Below are 25,354 nucleotides of genomic sequence, written 5' to 3' on the forward strand. Positions count from 1 at the left end.
AGAAGCGCTGCGCTCGTTCACGGGCCTTCTGCATGGCTTCAGGCGCTATTTGGGTCCACCAGCAGTGTTCAGGCCTAGCTGCAGGGCTCCACTATCCGGGCGTGGCTGCAGACAAAGTTGACCCTTCCCCCTTTAAGAGCTGGCCGGCGTCAGGGTGTCTGCTGTCAATCAAAACATGACCGCACCTGCGCTGCGCCCGGCCTCGGCGTTATCAGTTCGCACCGCCGGCTTAGCGCCTGAAGATAGGAGTGCAACGCCAGTTTCAGCGCTTGCCCAAACTCTTGGCCAGATCTACTGAATTTCGGCGAAGTGACCTGCAGTTTCCGGCGGGCGCTAACTTTAGCGACCGCCCGACTTTACCGCCCCAAAAGTGGCTACACTGAATTTCTAGGCCAACATCTTTGATGTGTGTTTATAGATATATTAGATATACATCTGTATCAATAGCTTACATATAACTGCATTAGCATCCGACTTCTGTCTATCTCCAGTATGTCCCATGGTGTGGTACCAAGTTCCAGAGGGCAGAGAGGGTCCGTTACCATCACAGCTGAATCCACTATATAGAGGCGGCGAAGGGCAGTGAGTGATGCTGGTAGAGGAGAACCCACACTTGTAAGGGAGAGGTGTCCTAGGGATGGTGATTGGAAATTCTCCAGTGATTCTGGCTTCGATTGCTAAACAGTACTCCCTGTGCAGTTTCCGCAAGACTGGGACTGGCTTTAGCTCCAACAGTTATAATCATAGAAACATAGAAGCAGGAGTAGGCCATTCGGCCCTTCGAGCCTGCTCCGCCATTCAATATCATTATGGCTGATCCTCTATCTCAACACCATATTCCCGCTCTCTCCCCATATCCCTTGATGCCTTTTGTGTCTAGAAATATATCTCCTTCTTAAATATATTACGTGACTTGGCCTCCACAGAGAATTCCACAGGTTCACCACCCTCCCAGTGAAGAAATGTCTCCTCATCTCAGTCCTAAATGTCCTACCCCGTATCCTGAGACTGTGACCACTCGTTCTAGGCCCCTCAGCCAGGGGAAACATCCTCCCTGCATCCAGTCTGTCTAGCCCTGTCAGAATTTTATACATTCCAATGAGATGCCCTCTCATTCTTCTAAACTCTAGTGAATACAGGCTTAGTCGACCCAATCTCTCCTCACACGACAGTCCTGCCATCCCAGGAATCAGTCTGGTGAACCTTCGCTGCACTCCCTCTATGGCAAGTATATCCTTTCTTAGGTAAGGAGACCAAAACTGCACACAGTACTCCAGGTGTGCTCTCACCAAGGCCCTGTATAACTGCAGTAAGACATCCTTGCTCCTGTACTCAAATCCTCTTGCAATGAAGGCCAACATACCATTTGCCTTCCTAACTGCTTGCTGCGCCTGTATGTTTGCTTTCAGTGACTGGTGTACAAGGACACCCAGGTCCCTTTGTACATCAGCATTTCCCAATCTATCACCATTTAATTAATACTCTACCTTTCTGTTTGACCTACCGAAGTGGATAACTTCACATTTATCCATGTTATACTGCATCTGCCATGTATTTGCCCACTCACTCAACTTGTCTAAATCGCCTTGAAGCCTCTTTGCATCCTCTTCACAACTCATAATCCCACCTAGTTTTGTGTCATCAGCAAACTTGGAAATATTACATTTGGTTCCCTCATCCAAACCATTGATATATATTTTGTGAATAGCTGGGGCCCAAGCACTGATCCCTGCAGTACCCCACTAGTCACTGCCTGCCACCCCGAAAAAGACCCATTTATTCAAACTCTCTGCTTCCTGTCTGTTAAACAATTTTCAATCCATGCCAGTATATTACCCCCAATTCCATGTGCTTTAATTTTGCACACGAACCTCTTATGTGGGACTTTATCAAAGACCTTCTGAAAATCCAAATACACCACATTCACTGGTTCTCCCTTATCTATTCCACTAGTTACATCCTCAAAAAACTCCAGTAGGTTTGTCAAGCACGATTTCCCTTTCATAAATCCATGTTAATTTTGTCTAATCCCGTTGATATTTGCTAAGTGTCCTGTTATCACATCAACAGCCAGTTGTCGTGGTGCATGTAGGCACCAACGATATAGGTAAAAAGCGGGATGAGGACCTAAAAGCGGAATATAGGGAGTTAGGAGGTAAATTAAAAAATAGGACCTCAAAAGGTAGTAATCTCAGGATTGCTACCAGTGCCACGTGCTAGTCAGAGTAGAAATAGAAGGATATTTCAGGTGAATACGTGGCTAGAGGAATGGTGCAAGGGGGAGGGATTCAAGTTCCTGGGACATTGGAACTGGTTCTGGGGGAGGTGGGACCAGTTCAAACCGTACGGTTTGCACCTGGGCAGGGCCGGGACCGATGTCCTAGGGGGAGTGTTTGCTAGTGCTCTGGGGGAGGGTTTAAACTAAAATGGCAGGGGGTTGGGAACCTGAGCAGGGAGACAGAGGAAAGGGAAACAAGGACAAAAGCAAAAGATAGGAAGGAGAAAAACAAAAGTGGCAGTCAGAGAAATCAACGGTTTAAATCAAATGTGGCCACAGTAAATAATAACTCTAATAGGTCTAAGAGCATTAAAAAAACAAGCCTGAAGGCTTTGTGTCTTAATGCGAAGAGCATTCGTAATAAGGTGGATGAATTGGCTGCGCAAATAGAGGTAAACGAATATGATTTGGTTGGGATTACGGAAATGTGGCTCACGGATGGCCAAGGCTGGGAACTCAACATCCAGGGGTATTCGATATTCAGGAAAGATAGGCAAAAAGGAAAGGGAGGTGGGGTAGCATTACTGGTTAAAGAAGGGATTAACACAATTGTAAGGAAGGATATTAGCTCTGATGATGTGGAATCTGTATGGGTAGAATTGAGAAATACTAAGGGGCAGAAAACGTTAGTGGGAGTGGTATATAGACCTCCAAACAGTAAGGCGGAGGTTGGGGATGGCATTAAAAGGGAAATTAAAGAAGCGTGCAATAAGGGCACAGCAGTCATCATGGGTGACTTTAATCTACATATAGATTGGGCTAACCAAATTAGTAACAATACTGTGGAGGAGGAATTCCTGGAGTGTTTACGGGATGGTTTCCTGGACCAATATGTCGAGGAACCAACCAGAGATCAGGCCATCTTAGACTGGGAATTTTTTGTAACGAGAAAGGATTAATTAGCAATCTTGTTGTACGAGGCCCCTTGGGTCGGAGCGATCATAATATGATCGAATTCTTCATTAAGATGGAGAATGAAGTAGTTGACTCAGAGACTAGAGTCGTAAATTTAAATAAAGGAAACTACGATGGTCTGAGGAGCGAGTTGGGTAAGATTGATTGGAGAATGTCACTCAAAGGGTTGACGGTGGATAGGCAATGGCAAACATTCAAAGACCGAATGGATGAACTACAGAATTTGTTCATCCCAGTTTGGCATAAAAATAAAACAAAAAAGGTGACTCAACTGTGGCTAACAAGGGAAATTAGGGATAGCATAAGATCCAAGGAGAGGACATATAAATTGGCCAGAAAAAAGCAATAATCCTGAGGATTGGGAGCAGTTTAGGATTCAACATAGGAGGACAAAGGGATTAATTAAGAAGGGGAAAATAGAATATGAGAGTAAGCTTTCAGGGAACATAAAAACTGACTGTAAAAACTTTTATAGATATGTGAAGAGAAAAGGATTGGTGAAGTCAAGCGTAGGTCCCTTGCAGTCAGAATCAGGGGAATTTATAATGGGGAACAAAGAAATGGCAGACCAATTAAATACATATTTTGGGCTGTCTTCACAAAGGAGGACACAAATAACCTCCCAGAGATGCCGGAGAAAATAGGGTCTGATGAAAGGGTGGAACTGAAAGAAATCAGTATTTGTAGGGAAATGGTGTTTGGAAAATTGATGGGACTGAAGGCCAATAAATCCCCAGGACCTGATAATCTACATCCTAGGGTACTTAAGGAAGTGGCCCTATAAATAGTAGATGCATTGCTGGTCATCTTCCAGAACTCGATAGACTCTGGAACAGTTCCCATGGATTGGAGGGTAGCTAATGTTACCCCACTATTCAAAAAAGGTGGTAGAGAAAAAGCGGGGAATTATAGACCAGTAAGCCTGACATCAGTAGTGGGGAAAATGCTAAAGTCCATTTTAAAAGATGTAATAGCAGAGCACTTGGAAAGCAGCGACAGGATCGGACAAAGTCAACATGGATTTACAAAAGGTAAATCGTGCTTGACTAATCTACTGGAATTTTGAGAGGATGTAACTGGTAAAATAGATAAGGGAGAACCAGTGGATGTGGTGTATTTGGACTTTCAGAAGGCTTTCGATAAGGTCCCGCATAAGAGATTAGCGTGCAAAATTAAGGCACATGGGATTGGGGGCAAGTTATTGACTTGGATAGAGAACTGGTTGGCGGATAGAAAGCAGAGAGTTGAAATAAACGGGTCATTTTCCAAGTGGCAGGCAGTGACTAGTGGGGTACCGCAAGGATCGATCCTAGGACCCCAGCTGTTCACAGTATACATTAATGATCTGGACGAGGGAATTGGATGTAATATCTCCAAATTTGCAGACGACACAAAGCTGGGTGTGAGGGTATGCTGTGAGGAGGATGTCGTGAAACTCCAGTACAATTTGGACAGGTTGGGTGATTGGGCAGAAACATGGCAAATGCACTATAATGTGGATAAATGTGAGGTTATCCACTTTGGTGGCAAAAACAGGAAGGCAGATTATTATTTGAATGGCAATAGATTGGGAGAAGAGGAAGTGCAAAGAGACCTGGGTGTTCTTGTGCACCAGTCGCTGAAGGGAAGCATGCAGGTGCAGCAGGCGGTTAAGAAGGCAAATGGTATGCTGGCCTTCGTAGCAAGAGGGTTCGATTACAGGAACAAGGATGTCTTGCTGCAGCTGTACAGGGCCTTGGTGAGACCGCACCTTGAGTATTGTGTGCAGTTTTGGTCGCCTTATCTGAGGAAGGACATTCTTGCCATGGAAGGAGTGCAGCGAAGATTCACCAGGCTGATACCTGGGATGGCAGGAATGACGTATGAGGAGAAATTGTGTCGATTGGGCTTATACTCACTGGAGTTTAGAAGATTGAGAGGGGATCTCATCAAAACCTATAAAATTCTGTCAGGCCTGGACAGACTAGATGCAGGAAGGATGTTTCTGATGGCCAGGGAGTCCAGAACCAGGGGTCACAGTATAAGGATAAGGGGTAAGCCATTTAGGACTGAAATGAGGAGGAATTTCTTCACCCAGAGAGTGGTGAACCGATGGAATTCTCTGCCACAGAGGGCGGTGGAGGCCAGTTCATTAAATATATTCAAGAAGGAGTTGGATATATTTCTTAAGGCTAAAGGGATCAAGGGATATGGGGAGAAGGCAGGGACAGGGTACTGAATTTGGATGATCAGCCATGATCTCATTGAATGGCGGAGCAGGCTCGAGGGGCCGAATGGCCTACTCCTGCTCCTATCTTCTATGTTTCTATAATAGACTCTAGCATTTTCCCTACTACTGATGTTAGGCTAACCGGTCTGTATTTCCCAGTTTTCTTTCTCCCTCCTTTTTTAAATAGTGGGGTTACATTTGCCACCCTCCAAGCTGCAGTAACTGTTCCAGAATCTATCGAATTTTGGAAGATGACAACCAATGCACCCACCATTTCCATGGCTACCTCTTTTAATACGTTGGGATTCAGATTATCAGGTCCTGGGGATTGATCAGTTTTCAGTCCCATTAATTTCTCCAGCACTATTTTTTGCCTAATACTAATTTCCTTTAATTCCTCCTTCTCACTAGACCCTTGGTTCCCTCGCATTTCTGGGAAGTTATTTGTGTCCTCTTCCATGAAGACAGAACCAAAGTATTTGTTTAATTGCTGTGCCATTTCCTTGTTCCCCATTATAAATTCTCCCGTTTCTGACTGTAAGGGACCTACATTTGTCTTCACTAATCTTTTTCTTTTTACATACTTGTAGAAGCTTTTACAGTCCTCTTTTATGTTCCTTGGAAGTTTACTCTCATACTCTATTTTTCCCCTCTTGCTCAATCTCTTGGTCCTTTTCTGCTGAACTCTAAACTGCTCCCAATCCTCAGGCTTGCTACTTTTTCTGGCAACATTATATGACTCCTCTTTGGATTTAATACTATCCTTAATTTCTTTTGTTAGCCATGGTTGGGCCGCTTTTGCTTTTGTGTTTTTGTGCCAGAAAGGAATGTATAACTGTTGCAATTCATGCATTCGTTTCTGAAATGTGAGCCATTGCCTATCCACCGTCAAGCTCCCCAATCTGTCCGAGCCAACTCACTCCTCATACCATCGTAGTTTCCTTTGTTTAATTTAGGACCCTAGTTTCGGATTGGACTTCTTCACTTTCCATCTTAATGAAGAATTCTTCACTTTCCATCTTAATGAAGAATTCTATCATGTCATGGTCACTCTTCCCTAAAGGAGCCTGGACAAGAAGATTATTAATTAACCCCTTCTCATTGCACAATACCCAATCTAGGATAGCCTGTTCCCTAGTTGGCTCCTTAATGTACTGGTCTAAAAAACCATCTCGTACACACTCCAAGAATTCATCCTCCACAGTATTATTGCTAATTTGGTTTGGCCAGTCTATATGTTGATTAAAGTTGTAGTGTCTGTGTGTAGATAAAGACACTGAAGACAGGAGTTGGTTCATAGGTATTTACTAAGCAAGCCTGGGGGGGGTTCTAAAGGATATACACAATACACAGGCTTATATAGCCCAAGTGGCAATTACCGGCATTACGCACACCTGGGGCTCTTAAAGGCACATACACCACAATTCCTCCCCTTCTAGCTAACTAGTACATCATATTTTAAGTAATTATTAATTACATGTTATATGCAAAATAATATACATTGCTGCATTAATTAATTATAAGTTAGTCTCTCAGGAGGCTTTCTGACTCGGTCCGGATAACGCCTCGGGGGTGTAGTAGTTTCTGGTGGTGTAGTAGGTTCTTCTGGCAAGGCTGATTCGGCTTGAAGGCCAGTGTCGGGTTCATCGGGTTCCAGTATCACCGGATCGGAGGTAGATATGGGTATCTCTACTTCATCGTTAGATGTATAGCGTGGTGGTGTAGGTTGTCCCTTTTCGGATGACTTGATGATTTGGTCAGCATGGCGCCTTATTATGCTTTCTCCAATGTCCACGGTATACATCAGTGGTCCTAGTCGTGTGCAGATAGTTCCAGGCTGCCATTTCTCGGTACGGTAGTCCCGGGCCAAAACCGGTTGGCCTATCTGGAAGGCCCTAGTTGGCCTTTCATTCATGCCCTGAAACTGCCGGTTCTCCACGTCCCTTCGGATGTTGGGCTTGACCAAATCCAGCCGGCATCTTAGGTTTCTATTGTAGAACATCATGGCGGGAGTTTGGTTTGTAACCATATGTGTTGCATTCCTATATGCAAATAAGAAGTTATCCACCTTGTGCTGAAGTTTTATGTCTTCATTACCCATGGCCTTTATGGCCTTCTTAAAGGTCTGGACAAACCTTTCAGCCAATCCATTGGTGGCGGGATGGTATGGGGCGGACGTGTAGTGCTTTACCCCATTGTTCTTTAAGAACTTTCTGAATTCTTCGGACACAAATTGCGGTCCATTATCAGAACATATCTGTTCCGGCAGCCCATTCCTGGCAAATATGGTCCTTAATACTGTGATGGTTTTTTCCGTGGTGGTGGAGGACATCTTTATTACCTCCGGCCACTTGGAGTGTGCATCAACTGCGATTAAGAACATTGAGTCCATAAATGGACCAGCAAAGTCGATGTGCACCCTTTGCCAGGGAGATGAGGGCCACTCCCATGGATGTAGAGGGGCCTGTGGCGGAGCATTTTGGACCTTCTGGCATCCTAGGCAGCTCTTGGTCATGTCTTCAATGTCTCCATCGATACCTGGCCACCATACAAACGCCCTAGCTAGGTTCTTCATTTTCACTCCACCCAGATGCCCCTCGTGAAGCTCCTTTAGCACTTTATCCTGGAGTTTGGGTGGAATCACCACTCTGGATCCACACATCAAGGTTCCTCGGCACACTGAGAGCTGTTCTCTTCTTTGTGAGAATGCTGGCAACAGTGGTTCGCCATGTGCTGGCCATCCCTTCATTGTTAAATCGTAGACCCGTGAGAGAGTAGGGTCATTTCTGGTCTCCCTTTCAATGGCAGAATTTGTCACCGGTAGACATTCCACTATGGTAGAGTGGAATATCTCTACTGGGTCTACTGTAGGTGCCTCTTCTATCGTTGGCAACGGCAGGCGCGATAAACCGTCAGCATTCCCATGCTGTTTTGACCCTTTGTATTCAATGTTGTATTGGTGTGCCCCTAGAAAAAGGGACCACCTCTGTAGTCTTTGTGCCGTCATAATGGGGACACCTTTCTTAGGGTTGAATATGGAGATGAGGGGTTGATGGTCAGTCAGCAAGGTAAATTTTTGTCCGTGTAGGTAATGGTTGAATTTCTTCACTCCCCATACCAGGCTGAGTGCTTCCCTGTCTATCTGGGAATAGTTACGCTCAGCTGAGTTCAATGAGCGTGACGCAAAAGCTATCGGCCGTTCCGAGCCATCAGGGAATCTATGGGACAATACCGCTCCTATGCCGTAAGGGGATGCATCGCATGCCAGTCTGATTGGTAGTGATGGGTTGTAATGAGCCAAAACTTTCTCGGATGTGATTAAGTCTTTACATTTATGGAAGGCACGTTTACAGTCTTTGTTCCATTTCCAAATCACTCCTGTGTGTAGAAGATCATTAAGAGGGTGTAGAATAGTTGATAAGTTCGGTAAAAATTTATGATAGTAATTTATTAATCCCAGGAATGACCTCAATTGTGAAACATTTTCAGGTGCTGGGGCTTTTATAACTGCTTCAATTTTTTCAGGTGACTTATGCAACCCTTCCTTATTAATTATGTGGCCACAATATGATATCTGATTTTGGAAAAATTCGCACTTGGGGCGATTTGCTCGTAGGCCCCGTTCTTTCAGCCTAGTGAGCACCTGCTCCAAATTGGCAAGGTGCTCGTTGTCGTTTTCTCCTGTTATAAGGATGTCGTCTCGGTAGCATTGAGTCCCCGGAATCCCTTGCAGGGCTTGCTCCATAGCTCTTTGCCAGATGGCTGGAGCTGATGCTACTCCAAAAACCAGTCGATTGTACTGGTACAGGCCTTTGTGTGTGTTTATTGTGAGATACTTTTTAGAGGTCTCCTCAACCTCCATCTGTAGATATGCCTGTGCCAAGTCAATTTTTGTGAAACGTTTTCCTCCGGATAGTGAGGCGAAAATATCTTCTATCCTCGGAAGAGGATACTGTACCGTGTGAAGGACCGGGTTTACAGTCACCTTAAAGTCCCCACAGATGTGAATTTTTCTCTGTTCCTCAGAGTTATTTTTCAATGCTTTTTTCATGACTGGAACGATGGGTGTTGCCCATTCGCTCCAATCTATTTTGGATAATACGCCTGCCTTTTCCAAATTCTCCAGCTCTGCCTCGACTGCCGGACGTATTGCGTATGGCACCGGTCTTGCCTTAAAATTTTTTGGAATTGCTGCATCTTCCACTTTTATTGAGGTGGTGATGCCTTTCAAGGTTCCTAGTTTCTCTTGAAACACTTCTTTGGCGTTGGCCAAGATGTCTTTTAATCGTTCAGGTATGATGTCATCATTGTTTTTTTCCTTACTGGTCACCGTCAGTGCCTGAATGGAGTGCCAGTCTAAACGTATCTTCCTTATCCATTCACGTCCCAACAACGGTGGACCACCATCTTGTAGAATGTATAAATACAACTTTTGTATTTCTTTGCCGTTGTATACCACAGGCACCTTTATTTTTCCTTTGGGGTATACTTTCTGCCCCGTATATGTTTTTAAGATAATGGATGTGTCTTTTAGAGGTATATGCGAAAATAACCTCTCGTAATCTCGTCGATTTATTACGGTTAGAGCTGATCCTGTATCTAGCTCCATTTTAACTGGGGACCCTGCTATTATGAGGGTAACCCAAATGGTCTGGTAATCTTCATTGGCAATTACATTATGTAATTTGAGAGAGCTTAGTCTCTTGTTCCCGGAGTCGCTATCGCTCTTCTGGTCTTTGGAGCTACTGTCCGTCATCATTTGTACCTTTCTGTGCTTTTCCTTATTGATTCTTTTCCCGTTAGTGGATTTTTTATTTTCAGATTGGCATACACGTGGAATGTGTCCCATCTTTCCGCATCGCCTGCATGCTTTTTCTTTGAACCAGCAATCCCTCTGGTCATGGTTGGATCTGCCGCAGCGATAACATCTCTCGAAACCCCGTGTCATTTCATGGGTGCCGAAGTCCTGTGGCCTTTGCTGTATCTTTGCCGCTCCTATTGCACTGAAAGCCTTGTCCAGTGTTAAATCTTTTCCAGAAGATACCTTTTTTTGTGTTTCTACACTTAGGGGATCGCAGATGAATTTGTCTTGCAGAGAATCTGCCAGTCCTGCCTCGAATTGGCAGTGTAGGGTATCAACAATCTCCTCAAAATTCTTGTCCATCGGTTCGGCTGGAGTGATTAAGTTGCGTAACAGCTTGTATGTTTCTGCGCCCATTAGATCCAGAAGCACTGAAGCTTTTTTTTCATCTTCTATTCCATTTGCGGTGCAAAACACCTCCACTCTTTCTACATATGTGGTCCAATCCTCTATCTTGTTATCAAAAACATCAATATTGCCAAAGTTAGGCTCTGTTTCGTTATCAAAAGCATCAATATTGCCAGACTTAGGCATTTCAAAAAAGATATGGCGCTTCCCGTGCTTTTTTTTTCTCTGTAGCAACGATATGGCGCTTCCTGCGCTTTCCCGCCGCTGCTACCGATAACAACGCTGTTTTACTGTGGTTTCCGTTTATTCACTGTTGGAGACTCGTTCCCGACGGAGGTCTAAACGCTGACCTGCTTGCCGCGCCGGCCGTCTCCCGAGTGCACCCTCCCAGTCCGTTATTGCTTGCCTCCGATTTCACTGCCTGTCTCAGCTGTAGAGCCCGCCGCTGGAGCCCCAGCCTGACGCCCAGGAAGGATTAGCGCAGTACCTGCCACCAGCTTGGCCAGCTGGTGAAACCACAGTTTCTCTTACTTCCTTGAGTCTTCTGGACGCTGGAGGAATCGATGTCCTTGAGGTGCTGCCGAATTGCAGGTAAGTCCGTTTCCACTTCGTCGCCACTGTAGTGTCCGTGTGTAGATAAAGACACTGAAGACAGGAGTTGGTTCATAGGTATTTACTAAGCAAGCCTGGGGGGGGTTCTAAAGGATATACACAATACACAGGCTTATATAGCCCAAGTGGCAATTACCGGCATTACGCACACCTGGGGCTCTAAAAGGCACATACACCACAAAAGTCTCCCATGATTACTGTAGTACCCTTGTTACATGCATCTCTAATTTCCTTTTTGATGCCATCCCCTACATTACCACTATGGTTTGGAGGCCTATAGACAACTCCCACCAATGTTTTCTGCCCCTTGGTGCTTCGTAGCTCCACCCAGACTGATTCTACATCTTGATTTTCTGAGTCAATATCCTTTCTCACTATTGCTCGGATTTCATTTTTTACTAACAATGCCACCTCACCTCCTTTTCCTTGTTGCCTGTCCTTCCTAAATATTGAATATCCTTGGATATTCAGCTCCCAGCCATGTCTCCGTAATTGCAATTATATCGTATCCATTTACATCTCTTTGCGCTGTGAATTCATCTACCTAATCAGTTTGTTGGATTTATGTTAAAACTGGTCACGTTATTAACTGGACACTATAACTGTGTTACTTATTTCAAATTCGCTGAATTAAGGTAGTTGTTTAAGAGAGGAATAATTCTTAGAGAATTGTAAAATATGCAAATTCCTCAAGAATCCTTAATTTGTATCCTTTATGTTTATTGTGATCTGGCTATTCTCTTGGTGCTTTATCATAATCCCTTAGTCTGGAGGGTTACAACATTGTTCCATGGCAGTAGCAACAAATAAAGTACAACCCTTCATTACAGCACAGTCATCACTGGGAGTGGCGATAGAACAGAGGCACTTACACTGATCTCACAAAGCAGTTTCAAATCCTTTGTGGAGAATATTTTGTGTTTTCTTTTTCTTCCCATTTGTCCAAATACTGTAGATGCATTTCGTTATTTAGATGCATTCACACAATGAACTGAAATAGGGGACACGGAAAACTCTTTACCTGGGATGATGCTGCCCCTCATTTCTTTCCAGGTTGTGTACTGTAAAGGACCTTTGAATATTCCCAGTGACAGCTCCCCGCTGACCAATGAACAGACAACGTCATACCTTCTTTTCCGGGAAGCTGCCTCCTGAAATAAAACAGAAACACGGATCTGAGTTCACAGTCAGGGTCTGGGAGCAGAAATTCAGAATTCAGCATCACACACTGCAACATGACACCAAGTGTGAAATATTTCAGCTGTGTCAGTGGGAGGAACAGCCCCAAACAAACAGCGACAGGACCGCGTGACGCGTATGGATTAACACCGGGAAATGAAGTTGGAAAAGTAGAATTGCACGGTTTTCTTCCTGCTGAAAACGTGGCTTCCATTGAAAATGCATTCATTTATTCCATCGGTTGTAGCGTTGCCACAATGGATATTTCCATGGTAAATGTCTTGACTGCATCAATCTGTGGAACAAAGAGTTGGCAGACACGTGGCGAACTGTGGGCGAGAACAATACAGCTAAAAATATAAAATCTGGGTGTGTATTTGTATATTATTGCACGGCCAGTTACTGTTCCCAGGTATGAAGATGACAATTACCAGACACCTAACAGTGATGTTTCACCTTGTAGCAAAGTTAACAGATATGAGGCTGCCTCCAGTAGGTACTCTCATACTCTGGGTTTAGCATAACTGCAAACCTGTGCGAAGTCACATTTAATCATCTTTTATTTATCTTTGCACACCTGGAGAGAAGACTAGGGATAACTGGAGCAGCGTGACTGTTCGACCATTTCGTTCCACAGAAAGTATGTAGGGAAAGAAGAGTTACTTTTAATGTTGTGCACAGCAATATGTATTCTCACGAGTTTCACAGAAGACATTTAGGCAAAAGGATGGTTTCTGTTAAGTCTGTGTGTTCTAGTTGTATTTAAGATTAATTACTGACACAGACTACAAGAATAACGTTTCAACAGGTCTTTACTAGTTGGAGGTTAGGGCTATACTAACAGCAATATCACTACACAGTACTTATATACCGGTGGTCACCACCGGTATTACGTATACAGCAGCCAGAGAAAGTAGTACATCTCTTAAGGTGGAACAGGCTTAAGTTCTCTTAAGGTGGAACAGGTTACATACACCACAATCCTCCCTTTTTAGCTTAACAGTCATATCCCCATTTAACATAACATAATAACATATATACATATATAACTTCAGGTATAAACAGTTCAAAGGTTCAGTCTCTCAGGAGGCCTTCTGATTCTGGTTGGATGACGCCTTTCAGTGGTCTCTGATTCTTGTTGCTGAGGTGACTCCTCTAGTTGGTTTCCTATGTATTGGACGTCATCATCAGGTACAGTCCCTGCCGAGGTAGATGCTTCAGGTTCATTAACGTCTTCCACAGTTGTCTCTGTCGCAACCATCGGTTCGACCCTTGCTCTTGATTCTACCAGTTGATCCGCATGACGCCTTATCACATTGTTACCAATATCTACTGTGTACATCAGAGGTCCTTGTCTGGCCCGAATTGTTCCGGACTGCCATTTTTCGTTTCCATAGTCCCTTGCCAACACTGGTTGTCCTACATCGAAACTTCGAGTGGTCTTGTTATTAATATGCCGGAACTGTTTGTTTTCCACTTCCCTCCGCACATTTGGTTTTAACAAGTCCAACCTGGACCGCAACCTCCTGTTATAAAACATCATGGCAGGACTTTGGTTAGTCACTGCATGAGCGGCGTTTCGATATGCCATTAGGAAATTGTCCACCTTGTGTTGTAGCGGAATCTGATCATCATTCATGGCCTTTATTGCCTTTTTGAATGTTTGGACAAATCTCTCGGCCAACCCGTTTGTTGCCGGATGATATGGGGCAGAGGTATAATGTTTCACCCCATTCTTCTTTAAGAATTTTTGGAATTCTTCCGACACGAACTGTGGTCCGTTGTCCGAACATATCTGTTCTGGCAATCCGTTCCTTGCGAATATTGTTCTTAACACCGCAATTGTCTTTTCTGAAGTAGTAGTATTCATCTTGATCACTTCTGGCCATTTGGAATGTGCGTCCACCGCAATTAGGAACATGGAGTCCATGAATGGACCAGCAAAGTCAATATGTACGCGTTGCCATGGGGCTGAAGGCCATTCCCATGGGTGTAGCGGTGCGATCGGAGGTGCATTTTGCACTTTTTGGCACCCAGCGCAGCTTTTCGTCAACTCCTCTATCTGTTGGTCAATACCCGGCCACCATACATAAGCCCTAGCAAGACTTTTCATCTTAACTCCCCCCAGATGACCTTCATGCAGTTCCTTTAGAACTCTTTCCCTTAACTTGGGAGGAATAATCACTCTTGTCCCGTACATCAAAGTACCATGGCAGACGGACAGCTGGTCTCGCCTTGCCGAGAATGCCGGTAACAGAGGATCACCATGTGTTGGCCATCCCTTCACTGTCACCTCGTAGACTCGGGACAGTGTCGGGTCGTTCCTGGTTTTTCTTTCAATACTTGCATTGGTGACTGGTAAACACTCGATGATGGTCAAATGAAATAACTCAACAGGGTCAACTTTCGTCGTCTCTTCTTCTTCAGGTAGTGGCAGGCGCGACAGCCCATCAGCATTGCCATGCTGCTTTGTACCTTTGAATTCTATTTGATATTAATGTGCCCCTAGGAAAAGGGACCATCTCTGGAGTCTCTGTGCTGTCATCACCGAAACACCCTTCTTAGGGTTAAAAATGGATACCAACGGCTGATGGTCTGTCAGAAGTGTGAATTTTTGGCCCTGCAGGTAATGATTAAACTTCTTCACTCCCCATACAAGGCTGAGAGCCTCCCTATCGATCTGCGCATAGTTGCGCTCAGCGGAGGTCAATGATCTGGATGCAAACGCGACTGGCCTTTCCGTGCCATTTGGCAACTTGTGTGAGAGTACTGCCCCAATACCATATGGAGAAGCATCACAAGCCAACCGAATAGGCAGTGTCGGGTTGAAGTGAGCCAACACTTCCTCTGAGGTGATCAATTCTTTGCTTTTGTGAAATGCCTTCTTACAGTTTTCGCTCCATTCCCATGGTACCCCTTCTGTAAAAGAGCGTTCAGCGGGTGCAGTACCGTGGATAGATTTGGTAGAAACTTATGGTAATAGTTAATCAATCCTAGAAACGACCTCAACTGAGAGACATTATCCGGAGCGGGAGCCTTTACAACTGCCTCTATCTTGTCAGGAGACTTATGAAGCCCCTCCCGGTCAATGACATGACCACAGTATGAGATCCGCTTCTGAAAGAACTCACATTTCTGCCGATTAACTCGAAGTCCACACTCTTTCAGTCTGTTGAGCACCAGTTCCAAGTTTGCGAGGTGTTCTTCATCACCATCTCCTGTAATCAGAATATCGTCCAGGTAACATTGTGTGCCTGGAATTCCCTGTAATACCTGCTCCATGGCCCTCTGCCAAATTGCTGGAGCCGATGCCACTCCAAAAACCAGCCTATTATACCGGTACAAACCTCTATGCGTGTTGATCGTGAGGTACTGGCGTGACTCTTCTTCAACCTCCATCTGCAAGTACGCCTGCGCCAGGTCTATCTTGGTGAAGTGTTTCCCGCCAGACAACGAAGCAAAAATATCCTCAATCTGCGGAAGCGGATACTGCACCGTGTGAAGCACCGGATTAACGGTGATCTTGAAGTCTCCACAGATGCGAACCTTCCCTGGTTCTCCTGGCTTGCTGCTCGAAGGACGTTTCATAACGGGAACAATGGGCGTAGCCCACTCACTCCAATCTACCTTAGACAGTACACCTGAACGTTCTAGCGCTTCCAGTTCCGCTTCTACAGCAGGTCGTATTGCATAGGGTACCGGTCTGGATTTGAAAAATTTTGGGTGTGCATGTTCATCAATCTTGATGTTTGCCGTAATTCCTCTCAGTGTTCCCAGTCCCTGCTGGAACACCTCTTTAGCATCATCCAATATTCTGGACAATCGTTTAGGTTTGACATCTGTTTCCCCGGAATCTACCGTTAGTGCCTTTAAGGAGTGCCAGTCCATATTCATTTTCCTAATCCACTCCCGTCCCAGTAGTGGTGGACCTCCTTCAGGTAGCACATATAAGTCCATTACTTGGCTTTCTTTGCCCTTGTGGACCACTTTTACCTCTATCTTTCCGATGGGGTACACTCTTTGCCCCGTGTATGTTTTCAATATAATCTCCATATCCCGTAGGGGAATATGTTGGAATAACCTTTTGTAATCTTTCTTATTCATGACCGTCAATGCCGATCCAGTGTCCAACTCCATCTTTACTTGGACTCCTGCTATCTGAAGAGTGACCCAAATTGTCTGGAGATCTGCATCCTTACCAACGTTGTGTACTCTTAAGCTACCCAGTTCATTACTGCTGGCGTCTGAATCTGACTTCTGTTCGTTTGAACTGTTCTTTGTCACCTTGTGTACCTTTATGTATTTTCCTTGCGGTGACTTTTTGTTGCTGGTATTCTTTCCTGACCGGTATACTTTAGCTATGTGGCCAAGCCTGCCACACGCTCTGCATTCTTGGTTCTTAAACCAACACTGGTTCTGATCGTGCGTTGTCTTTCCACAACGATAACATTTTACAGTACTCAAAACCAATTGATTTGTACTGAGTTCCAGTGACCGTAGCTGCATTACTGCCGTGCCTCTCGCTGCGGCTTCGTGTGATGCTGCCATAGTGACCGCTTTCTCAAGCGTCAGCTCATTCTCCTCGAGCAGTCGCTTTTGTGTATCTTCTTTTAATAATCCACACACAAATTTATCTCTTAGCGCATCTGTTAGTCCCGTTCCAAACTGACAGTACTTTGCTAGCTTACGCAATTCCATTAAATATTCAGCATTGCTTTCATCTTTCAGCTGCTTTCTGCTGTAAAATTTAAATCTTTCCGCTAGCATCAGCGGCGTGGGGTTTAGATGATTTCTCAGGACAGTAACAATCTCCTCGAACGTCTTCTCCGCCGGTTCATCTGGTGATAAAAGGTGTTTCAATTGCCCGTATGTCTTCGCACCCATTAAGTTTAATAAAGTTAGTGCTTTCTCATCATCTGGGATTTTATTTGCTTTACAATAATTTTGTATGCGTTCTACATACGTGGCCCAATCTTCGATGTCGCTATCAAAGGTATTAATGTTCCCATGTTTAGGCATCGTTGCAATTTTTTTCTTTTTTTTTAGTGATTTCCCTTTTTCCAAGATGGCGGCTTCCCGCTCTTGTCTTCGTCCTCCGCCTACAAAATGGCGGTTTCCCGCGCTTGGCGGTCTTTCCCGCGCTCGCCTTCTTCACCCGCTGGCTGCAATGGCGTTTGGCGTGCCGCTGCTGCTCCCCTTTCCCAGCGGTTAGTAACTCCCCCGACGCTGTCTCCGCTTCACCACGGCTCCCTCGGGCATTCGCGCTTCCCCGATGTCGCGCCTTGCAGCCCTTCTTGCAGCCCGGTTATTAGCACCGGCTGCGTTCGCCTTCACCGCGGCTCTCGCGCCTTCAGTCGCCCCAGACGCTGCGCCTTTTTGGCCCGAATGCGGCCCGGCCCTTATCACCAGCCGCGATCGATGTCCCCGCGCTGCGCCTTTCGGCCCGAATGCGGCCCGGCCCTTATCTCCGGTCGCGATCGATCTCACCGCCCTTATTCCTCCGTCTTCCCTCCCCGTCTGTACAGCCAACGCGGCCGACTTTCTGCTCGCGTCACTGACCGGCTTACCCACCACCGAGGTAGAAGGAAGATAGCTGACTGCCGCTGATGGAGGCTTCGAGTTCAGGATATCTTCTGCACTCCGGGTTCTCGATGCCTGCCGCGCGACGTGTCTTCCAGCAGGGTGATGAGGGTGGATGCCTCTCTTCGACGCCCGTTCTGTGGACGAAGCCGCCGTGGATATAAACTGCCACAGGGTAAGAATCGGACTCGTCGCCACTGTTAAGTCTGTGTGTTCTAGTTGTATTTAAGATTAATTACTGACACAGACTACAAGAATAACGTTTCAACAGGTCTTTACTAGTTGGAGGTTAGGGCTATACTAACAGCAATATCACTACACAATACTTATATACCGGTGGTCACCACCGGTATTACGTATACAGCAGCCAGAGAAAGTAGTACATCTCTTAAGGTGGAACAGGCTTAAGTTCTCTTAAGGTGGAACAGGTTACATACACCACAGTTTCTGTGCTAAACGGAAGTTGTCATCCCTGAGACTAAACAATAAAAAATACACAAGCTTGTGGTTTTCTGAAATAGGAAGGACGTCAAGGAGTCAAGTGTGTTAAAGGAAACCATTGCTACGGTTGTTGTCGCATCTTCCCTTAGAGAACAGTGTGAAGTAGTGGGAGGATTCGTGGCTGATTAACAGTCTGACAGGCCACAACATGGACGCTCCTTCCATGGCCGTAACTAACTTTATACCAGGGTGGTTGGGGCTGTATGACAGGAGGGTTTCACGGGCTCGCACAACCCGTATGATGAGGGGCCACCCACTCCTACCAGACCCGAATTACCAAAATAATTCAGAGCCACAGCTCCAGCCTCCACTTGCCTGGACTGTCTACAGCTCGATTTAAACCCTGCACCTTCTGACTGAGAGGCAGGAATACTATCAACAAGCCAAAGGCTTGCGCCTTCACTAAGGTGAAGAAGTTAGACATCCTGGACGGAAGTTTGATAACACACCTCTGTAGGGTACCGAGACATGCTTTCTATTTTGTAGCATTCTGTGAAGACAGGTTGTACTGCTTCGGTTAAGTGCATCTGAGCACAGCCGTTGCTTTATATGTTCACATTATTGTAGAGCAGCTTCAAAGTACAGAGGCAGGCACGTGCAAAGCACGTGGTATCCAGTTAGTATGTCAAGGAAGATGTATTGTTACATCCTCTCTGTTACACTATTTCAGTAATAGATATTGGACAGTGTGTCGAATCTGGCAAGTTAGGAGTGTAAGATCCACTTACAGGAATGGCATACGCCACTCAACCCAACAAAGTATCGATTCAGACCCGAATTTGTAATAGAAAGCGTGGAATGGTTACAGTACAGGAGGTCATTTGGCCCGTCGAGCCTGTGCCGGCTCTCTGCGAGAGCATTTCAGCTAATCCCACTCCTCCGCCCTTTCCCCGTACACCTGCATTTTTTTCCCCTTCAGGTACTTATCCAATCCCCTTTTGAAAGCCACGATTGAGTCTGCCTCCACCACCCCCTCAGACAGTGCATTCCAGATCCTAACCACTCGCTGCGTAAAAACGTTTTTTCCTCATGTAACCTCTGGTTCTTCTGCCAATCGCCTTAAATCTGTGTCCTCTGGTTCTCGACCATTCCACCAATGGGAACAGTTTCTCTCTATCTACTCTGTCCAGACCCCCTCATGATTTTGAACACCTCTATCAAATCTCCTCTCAACCTTCTCTGCTCCAAGGAGAACAACCCCAGCTTCTCCAGTCTATCCACGTAACTGAAGTCCCTCATCCCTGGAATCATTCTCATAAATCTTTTCTGCACCCTCTCTAAAGCTTTCACATCCTTCCTAAAGTGTGGTGCCCAGAATTGGACAGAATACTCCATTTGAGGCCGAACCAGAAAGGTTAGTCATAACTTCCTTGCTTTTGTACTCTATGCCTCTATTTATGAAGCCCAGGATCCCGTATGTTTTTTAACGGCTTTCTCAACCTGCCCTGCCACCTTCAACGATTTGTGCACATATACCCCCAGGTCGCTCTGTTCCTGCACCCCCTTTAGGATTGTACCCTTTAGTTTATATTGCCTCTCTTCATTCTTCCTACCAAAATGTATCACTTCACACTTCGCATAAGAGATCAGCGTGCAAAGTTAAAGCACATGGGATTGGGGGTAAGGTACTGACTTGGATAGAGAACTGGTTGGCAGACAGAAAGCAAAGAGTTGGATTAAACGGGTCTTTTTCCAAGTGGCAGGCAGTGACTACGTAATAGGGCACTGCAGGGATTGGTGCTAGGACCCCAGCTATTCAGAATATATATTAATGATCTAGACGAGGGAACTAGCTGAAATAGCTCCAAGTTTGCAGATGACACAAAGTTGGGTGAGCGTGTGTGCTGTAAGGATGATGCAGAGAAACTCCAGTATGATTTGGACAGGTTGGGTGATTGGGCAGATGCATGGCAGATGCAGTATAATGCGGATAAATGCGAGGTTATCCACTTTGGTGGCAAAAACAGGAGGACAGATTATTATCTGAATGGCAATAGATTGGGAAAAGGGGAAGTGCAACGAGATCTGGGTGTCCTTGTGCACCAGTCACTGAAGGTAAGCATGCAGGTGCAGCGGGCGATTAAGAAGGCAAATGGTATGTTGGCCTTCATAGCGAGAGGATTCGAGTACAGGAGTAAGGATGTCCTGCTGCAGTTGTACAGGGCCTTGGTGAGACCACACCTTGAGTATTGTGTGCAGTTTTGGTCGCCTTATCTGGGGAAGGATGTTCTTGCCATAGAGGGAGTGCAGCAAAGATTCACCAGACTGATACCTGGGATGGCAGGAATGATGTATGAAGAGAGAGTGGGTCGATTAGGCTTATATTCGCTAGAGTTTAGAAGAATGAGAGGTGATCTCATTGAAACTTATAAAATTCTAACAGGACTAGACAGACTAGATGCAGGAAGGATGTTCACGATGGCGGGGGAGTCCAGAACCAGGGGTCACAGTCTAAGGATAAGGGGTAAGCCATTTAGGACAGAGATGAGGAGGAATTTCTTCACCCAGAGAGTGGTGAACCTGTGGAATTCTCTACCACAGAAGGCAGTGGAGGCCAATTCATTAAATATATTCAAGAAGGAGTTAGATATATTTCTTAAGGCTAAAGGGATCAAGGGATATGGGGAGAAAGCTGGGATAGGGTACTGAATTTGGATGATCAGGCATGATCTCATTAAATGGTGGAACAGGCTCAAGGGGCTGAATGGCCTACTCCTGCTCCTATCTTCTATGTTTCTATCAGTATGTTGAGGAGCGAAGCAGGGAACAGGCTATTTTATATCGAGTATTGTGCAATGAGAAAGAGTTAATTAATAACCTTGTAGTAAAGGGGCTTTTAGGGAAGAGTGACCATAATATGACCATAATGTGATAGAATTTTATATTGCGTTTGAAAGTGATTTAGTTAAATCCAAAACTAGGGTCTTAAATCTAAACAAAGCAAACTACGTAGGTCTGAGGGGCGAGTTGGCTAAGGTAAATTGGGAAACTACATTGAAAGGTGTGACAGTGGACGAGCAATAGCTAACATTTAAAGAATTAATACATAATTTACAACAAATACACATTCCTTTAAGCCACAAAAACTCCCACTGGAAAGGTGGTCCAACCGTGGCTAGCAAGAGAAGTTACAGATAGTATTAGATCAAAGGAAGAGGCTTAGAATGTTCCAAAAACAGTAGTAAGCCTGAGGATTGGGAGGATTTTAGAATTCAGCAAAGGAGGACCAAGAATTTGATACGGTAAGAGAAAAAAGAATACGAGAGTCAATTAGCCAGAGACATAAAACCAGATTGTAAACGTTTCTATAGGTATGTAAATAGGAAGAGATTAGTGAAATTAAACATGGGCCCATTAGAGACAGGCAAATTATATCAGGCAATAAGGAAATGGCAGAGACATTAAACAAAGACTTTGTAACTGTTTTCACAGTGGAAGACAGAAAAAACATTCCGGCAATAATGGGGAACCAAGGTCTTGCAAACATAATCACGTTTAAAGATAAACAATCTGCCCTTATTTGGTATTTCACTTTAATTGCATATGATTTAGAGTTGAAAAGCACAACTTGAAGCAATTTGAGAAACAGAGAGATAGATAGTTGCAGCACAGGAGTGTCTCTGCGACACAAGCGAGGAGCTGGGGAATGTAAAATGCAGGTGCTACAGCGCCTCCACTTCCAGGAGGGTGCAATTACAGAGTAACAGGTTTAGATAGGCAGTTTCCATCATAAATATTGGCATAGGAATATATTTTTGTAAAAAGTTGACAGAAAAATGTGACAATGGGATGTGCATACGGGAGCAGCAAATAACTGGGCCAGGTTCACAGAGTCAATTTAGTCCCATTTAAAAGTTATACATTTTGCCCTCATTTTAATATTTCCATTATTAATGCCCATATCCACGCTTACAATAAAAGTTGCCGTAGCAATCTTGGCATGCTGCAATACACTCTGCCAATAAAGTTGGTGCTGCAGCGCCACCACTGGCGGGAGGATCGAATTACAGGCTGAAAAATTAACATAGGCTATTTCCAGCACACGTGGTAACACGGGAATTTACAATGAGAAACATTTACAAAAAGTGAGACCAAGTGTAACATTTGTAATGCATTAAACAGTAAAAGATAGATAGGTGAAGATGAAGCTGCTGCTTCCGCTGTCTTTCCTGGTATTAAAAGTGCAAACTATCACTTAGCACAGCTTTGCCCATGGGTGCTTTGTCCCCATACAAGGTGGGGGCAGCAACAGGACAGCTGTGGTTTGCCAGCTGTAGACTGCAATATCCTGTTAACTACAATCTACCGACACCTCTCAAATCTAGAAGGCTGTTTTTTACCACCGCTGAAGCCCCTCAACGATCCCCCCTCAGCCTTGAAGACCGATGGCGAAACGTTTGGAAGAACTGCAACATACGGAATGGATTCATGGTGAACAAAATTGAGGCTCATGGAATAGGTGGGTCAGTGGCAGCTTGGATTAGGAATTGGCTTAAGGACAGAAAACAGCGAGTTGTGGTAAATGGCTCTTTTTCAGACTGGAGGATGGTAGACAGTGGTGTTCCCCAAGGGTCAGTGCTGGGGCCACTGCTTTTTTTAATATATGTAAAATCCTGGATATTGGAATACAGAGTAGAATTTCTAAATTTGTCAATGACACCAAACTTAGGGTTGTGGCAAACGGTGAGGATGATACCAATCGACTGCAACATAGAAAGGCTAGCAGAATGGGCAGACAAGTGGCAGATGGAATTTAATACAGAGAAGTGTGAGGTGATGCATTTTGGCAGAAGGAACAGGGAGAGGCAATATACACTTAATGGCACAGTTTTAAAGAGCGTGCAGGGACAGAGGGACCTGGGAGTTAATGTGCATAGGTCCCTGAAGGTGGCGGGACATATTGAGAGAGTGGTTAGCAAAGCATATGGGATCTTGGGCTTCATAAATAGAGGTATTGAGTACAAAAGCAGAGAAGTTATGCTGAACCTTTATAAAGTGCTGGTTAGGCCACAACTGGAGTATTGCGTCCAGTTCTGGTCACCACACTTTAGGAAGGATGTGAAGGCCCTTGAGAGGGTGCAGAGGAGATTTACCAGAATGGTTCCGGGGATCGGGGATCTTAGCTACAAGGACAGGTTGGAGAAGCTGGATTTGTTTTCATTAGGGCAAAGGAGGTCGAGGGGTGGGGAAAAGGCTGTTCCCACTAGTTGATGGTACAAGGACTAAGGGACACAGATTTAATGTTTTGGGCAAGAGATACAGGGGGGATGTGAGGAAAAGCTTTTTTACGCAGCGAGTGGTGAGGACCTGGGACTTGCTGCCGACGGAAGTGGTGGAAGCGGAGACACTCAATGTTTTCAAGGGGAGACTGGATAGGCACTTGAGGGAAATAAACTTGCAGGGCTACGGAGATAGAGCGGAGGAATAGGACTAACTGGATTGCTCTACAGAGAGCCGGCACAGACTCAATGGGCCAAATGGCCTCCATCTATGCCGTTATGACTCTATGTTGCCTTATAGAGGACCCCACAGTACAACCTGAAGGATCAAACCTTCCTCGCAAACAGTGGACAACCATCAACCGCCTCAGAATCGGTCATGGTAGATGCTGCCACCTTCTCCATAGATGAGAGATTAAAGCATCCCCATCATGCGACTGTGGAGCTCCTAATCAGACCCTGGCGCACATCATTGAGCACTGCCCACAGAGGAAATTCACAGTCAGCCTACGAGATATTGACACTGTTACACCGGAAGCTTTGGCCTGGATATCTGACTTAGATATTGACATTTGATTTGCTTTGCCAATACCATACGAAAGAAGAAGACTGCATTGGAAATAGCACTACAATCGATACAAGGGTGGAGCTCTGTGGCACCCTGCAGGGCTGGTCTCGAACTGTTCTGACGCTCAGGTGGGAACATCCACTTTCTATACCTTGAAGACTCTGCAATAAGTTTATGAGCTGCCCGAGAGGTGGGTGAGGCTCCTGAACCGGGAATCACACCGGCCGGAGTTACACTCTGCAGACAGCACCGTGAGAGGCGCTTCTCCCCCATGGCAATCACACTCCGCTTGGATTCGGCGCATCCAGAGAGGGATCCTAAACCGCTCTGCATCCGGGGAAAAGCTAGCGCTGTACTTGTATAGTGAAGGTCAGAAACCAACTATACATTGTTAGATTCCATGGTGATAATAATATGGAATTTAGCACCCCCACAATGATGATATCCCACAATAAATATAAAATGTTACCTCGAAATGTGCAAAAAGGCAGTAAGAGAACGGTTTAATGAGGTTTAACAAATGAATTACACGATACGATTATCTATACGGGACAAATGCTATTTTTAATTTTTTCTAAATTTGTATAGTTTTATTTCAATAAAAGGTCTTACCTTCAGAAATGTGACTGTGTCTTGTTCCTCCATCTGTCTCTGTAACTTGGATATTTCTCGTTCCACACAATCTAACTCCTGTTGGATTCCACTGAGGTTTTTCTCCATTGATTTTAGAATCTCCCCCTCTTGTTTCCTGAGATTTCTGATTAAACGCTGCTCTCTCTCAGTGAGAATCTTGTGCATTTTAGCGAACTCGGATGTGATGTGGGTCTGCAGACTGCTCGACTGTTCCTACCAAATGAAATGTGAAACATAATTAATGTACCGCGATAAAGGGAACAAAACTAACCGAGATCCCAGAAAATCAGCACAGGGAGACCTTACCCTAACTGCGGAAATCTGCTGTTCCTGCCGCCGTGCGGTGTCCAGAGCCGAATCCTTTCTCTTTGTAGCTGATTCTAAGTATGGTTTCAGTTTATCCTGGAATTAAAAGTTAACTGAATGTAAAGTTTAAACACGAAAAACAGAG

At 45.0% G+C, this 25,354-nt stretch overlaps 2 protein-coding genes across 3 annotated transcripts in view; one reads left to right on the forward strand and one right to left on the reverse strand.

Moving 5' to 3' along the window:
• The window catches only part of LOC147096453 (nuclear factor 7, ovary-like), a 145,382-nt gene that overhangs the window by 49,734 nt on the left and 70,294 nt on the right, over positions 1-25,354 (forward strand). The gene's annotated exons all lie outside the window — the stretch shown is intronic.
• Positions 1-25,354, reverse strand: part of LOC147096454 (nuclear factor 7, brain-like) — a 42,769-nt gene that overhangs the window by 16,834 nt on the left and 581 nt on the right. The window contains exons 2-4 of the mRNA XM_085975255.1: positions 25,210-25,305; positions 24,883-25,116; positions 12,245-12,374 (exon numbers count right to left, since the gene is read on the reverse strand). Coding sequence (XP_085831381.1) covers positions 12,245-12,374; positions 24,883-25,116; positions 25,210-25,305 — 460 coding nt within the window. The remainder of the gene's footprint in view (positions 1-12,244; positions 12,375-24,882; positions 25,117-25,209; positions 25,306-25,354) is intronic.

Source organism: Somniosus microcephalus, unplaced genomic scaffold (assembly GCF_052327205.1).
Source record: "Somniosus microcephalus isolate GS21.2 unplaced genomic scaffold, FLI_Smic_1.0 unresolved_chr1, whole genome shotgun sequence".
In the NCBI taxonomy this organism is placed as follows: Eukaryota; Metazoa; Chordata; class Chondrichthyes; order Squaliformes; family Somniosidae; genus Somniosus; species Somniosus microcephalus.